The sequence below is a fragment of the Alexandromys fortis genome, unplaced genomic scaffold, assembly GCF_014885135.2.
Source record: "Alexandromys fortis isolate MF-2015 unplaced genomic scaffold, M_Fortis_MF-2015_v1.1 scaffold_375, whole genome shotgun sequence".
NCBI lineage: Eukaryota > Metazoa > Chordata > Mammalia > Rodentia > Cricetidae > Alexandromys > Alexandromys fortis.
Window position 1 is genome coordinate 7701 of NW_026068279.1, and position 4187 is coordinate 11887.

The 4187-nt window shown below is 36.7% G+C and overlaps 1 protein-coding gene across 1 annotated transcript; it reads right to left on the reverse strand.

Moving 5' to 3' along the window:
• Window positions 1-1913: 1913 nt before the first annotated feature.
• LOC126494736 (olfactory receptor 2AG1-like) lies at window positions 1914-2864 on the reverse strand. Its single transcript, XM_050132146.1, has one exon. It carries the CDS (start codon window positions 2862-2864, stop codon window positions 1914-1916), a length of 951 nt encoding a protein of 316 aa, XP_049988103.1.
• Between the last annotated feature and the right edge of the window lie 1323 nt (window positions 2865-4187).

The following is a 4187-nucleotide window of genomic DNA, read 5'->3' on the forward strand; positions in this document are numbered from 1 at the left end:
ATTTTCCAAGATTCCTTGCTTTGTTTTTTAACTGTTTTGATATTTTTAATTAAAATTAACTATATATTGAATACAGTTGGACTTTTTAAGGAGAGTTATAGGAAAAAGAATTTAAAATGGATGATTAGCATATAATATTAAATGATTTCAGGACAGTCACCTCTATCATTATCTATTTTACTGTGCTATGGTGATCATAATAACTTACTTTTAAAAAAACACAATAAAATTACTTAATATTTAGATGATTCTACTGTTTAATTGTATAAAATATGTCATGGTTTTAGTTCAGTTAACCACACTGTGGTCCAAATGTTGGTATTTGTTAGCTAATTAAATCTACTGGAAACATCATGAGACCCAACTTATCAGATTCTTAGCGATCATCATTTCACAAGATCAGCAAACTAAGACAGAAAAATATTTAATTTCTAGTCTAAACATACACACAAGATAAAGAGAATCAGATTGCAAAATGAAGGACTCCTCTTTATCAATATTCTAAAACACCCCATTATGATAATGAATAAAAATAACCAAACTTTATTTGGCAAACACAGTTTAATTATATTTACATTTAAATTTAGTAAAATGCATGTGCATGACAAACAGAAAACACAGTTGATTTTTTTATTAATTACAGATTTTTCTGTTTTCAATGAGGAAATTTATGGAATTAATTTTAGTTATTCTGTGACAATTAGCTTGAGAGATTAAGTGGCCTTAGTAAAGGCAAAGGAAATTTATTTATTTATTTATTTATTTATTTATTTATTTATTTATCTATTTATCTATCTATTTATTTATTTATTTATTTTTGAGACAGGGTTTCTCTGTAGTTTTTGGTGCCTGTCCTGGAACTAGCTCTTGTAGACCAGGCTGGCCTCGAACTCACAGAGATCTGCCTGCCTCAGCCTCCCGAGTGCTGGGATTAAAGGCATGCATCACCACCACCCGGCCAAGACAAAGGAAATTTCTAAGCACTGTCATCAACATTTGTAACATTTCCATGAGCCAAAGCTTCTAAGCACATGAATTAAAACTCTCATCTTTACTTTAAATCTCCTCCCACAAATAATGTAAAAAACTGAAATCTACTCAAGGTACAGTGTAAATAATAGAGTTTCTAGTTGTGTTTTTGTGGGCATAAATACAAGCATACACCCACTTTGGAAATGTAGCCTCCTGGTGATGGTTTTGATGTTTCTAAACAAATTTTTAAATAATGCAAACAATATATACAACATGTTTCTCATGATATTGTTTTTCTAGTACTCTTTTTAACCCTGGAGGTTTTCTATTCCAAGTTAACTTTTTTTCTGATTATAATTTCATGAAGAGCAAAACTCCACTTCTTGATATCATTTACTATGTCAGCATTGGCATTTCCCTCTGTGCACCAAGATGAACATTGTCTCAGGTTGGAAATGCCAATGTAATTACACACATACACCCTTCATTTTTCCACCAACTTCATTCTTCCAAGGAAGTACAAACTATCTTCATTGAAACCTTCTCTCTATTAATAACTAATAACGTACATTAAATGATGTGAGGGGCTACTAGAGTTGAAATGAAAGCCAAATCTCAGTGCTGTGTGAGTTTGAAATGGAAAGTGGATTTTTACCATGTCTTCTTTATAATATGTTGGGGTGGTGTCAAGCTATAGAGTGCACCTAAGATATATCTCTTCAAAGATTTTATTCCTTAAGAGCCTTTGTTATGTGGACTTCTAAGACCACAGCAATGTGTGCTGAGTGAGTTCAGCTTAAGGTTTTTATACTCACAAGACTTGCATAGAAGAAAATGAAACTTTAGCATGTGTACCCTCTCAGGCAGACTATAACATTAAAAGGGGGCTAATACAAAGTTGTTTGGAGAAGAAATAATGAAAGTTGTCTCACGGTGCCTTCCTAGAGCGTGGGGTTTTCAGGCATGATATGTCTTCCCAGGACCCTCATTAAAGCCCCAGTGACCTCCTTATTCCTCAGGCTGTAGATGAGGAGGTTCAAAGCTGGAGTAACTATTGTATAGAACACAGAGATGATATTGTCTTGTCTGGGGCTATGGAAGGAGCTGGGCAGAACATACATAAATGTGGCAGCCCCATAGAACATTCCAACCACAGTCAGGTGGGAAGAGCAGGTGACAAGGGCTTTCTTCCTGCCCTCATTTGAGGGCATATGGAGCACAGTGAACAGAATTAGTGTGTAGGAGGCCAGGATAGCAGCAAGAGGTGGAATAAGAAAAGTCACACCCATCACATAAACCATGAGTTCATATGTGGAGGTATCTGCACAGGCCAACTTCAGCAGTGGAGGGATCTCACAGAGCAAGTGTCTGATCTTCCGAGATTTGCAGAAGGGATACTGCATGGTGTAGGTGGTAAATATTAGAGCCGTCAGGGATGCCAGGATCCATGATGTGGCCACCATGAGCCAGCAGATGCTTGACCTCATGAAGATTATGTAGTTCAGAGGATGACAAATGGCTACATACCTATCATAGGCCATGAATGCCAGAAGGAGATCCTCTGCACCACCCAGGGTCAGTGCCAGGAACATCTGAAGGGCACAGCTCTCAAAGGTTATGGTGTTGTCCCTGAGCAGAAAGTCAACAACAGCCTTAGGAGTGACAACTGAAGTGAAGAGGAGATCCATGAGGGACAGCTGCCCAAACAGAAAGTACATGGGCACATGAAGACGGGCATCCATGGTGATGACCAGGAGCAACAGTCCATTGCTGGTCAGAGCCAACATGTAAAGGGCTGTGAACAAGGCACAGAGCAGTTCAGGAGAACCACTGTTGTCCAGAATTCCCATCAAGATGAAGTCACTATTCAAGGTGGAGTTCCAGGGTTCCATTATATGTAGACTACATGTAGCTGCCTAGAAAGAGATACCGTCTTAAGCAGAAGTCTTTCTAAGGGAGTTCAAACCAACTTACAATTGTTGCAGGTCATTGCGTAGGTGTACTGTATAATATATTGTTGCTTTATTAGTTAAGTTAATTGTCTAATTTCTAAATATCAATTTTGACATTCTATAATATCATGGGGAAAAGAATTTTGAGAATTGAAAACTACAAATAATTTATTTTTAATGTATCAGTATAATACTTACAGAGAAACATCTGTGTGAATAGATATAAGCATGTATATATTCTTACACACAAATACGCAGGAATTGATTTAAATTGTGTTTCTGGTCAAAATGTACTTGTGATTAAAACTCAAATTTTAAGTTTGATTCATAAAGAAACTGTAAAATGTTATTACATTGTCCTACCTCCCTCTACTGTTTGAGCACACTGCTCATTTGGGACAGAGGTAGAACTGAGGGAGAATTCTAAAGTAATAGCAATTAAAGATGATTTTATCTTAAAGATAAAATTATAAGATCAGGACAAAGATATTTGTTCATTTGGAGACAATGATAACATACTTTAAAATGAGGGTATGGATAAACAGAAACAAATGGGAAATGAAGGATTTTGTGCTTATACTATATGATAAATGGAATGAGATACCAAAAAGAAATTGCTGAAAAGACTCCAGTTTATAACATCACCTAGAATTCAGAGCATTATTCTGAGCATGAAAAGTGGTTTTCTGTCCTCACAAATCTTAAAAGTGCAAAGAAAAACTCTGCAAGCTCTGAATGCAATGAACTTGAGAAAGAAATGACATAAAGTGTGTGTAATTTTTATTAATGTACATTTTTCTGAATTGTATAGTAGGAAATAGTCGAGAAGATAAAAGGAAGGCTCATCGCCACATTTGCTCTCTTCATTACCATTCCTTTAGCACTGGTCCTGTACTCTCAGATTTGTTTCATGGTTATCTGCGATCATGACTTTGAAAAGATACAGCCCTAAAACACTGTCATTGGGAGGCAATGTGAACCACTTCTTTTCATTCACCCTGTCAAAATTAACTTCCATGCATAAAGAACTGTGCTTGATTCTAGGGTATTGCACAGGTCTTACCTCAGAAGCACTGTTTGGAAGAGCCTATTTGCCTATTAAAAGAAGAAAGAGGCCATTAAGAGTGACTGATCCTCTTTCAGAAGACCTGAGTGAGTTAAGTCCCAGCACCATCACATCAGACAGCTCCATACCACCTGTAACTCCAACTCCAGGAGATCAAACACCATCTTCTGGCCTCCAGGGGGACCTCTACACACACA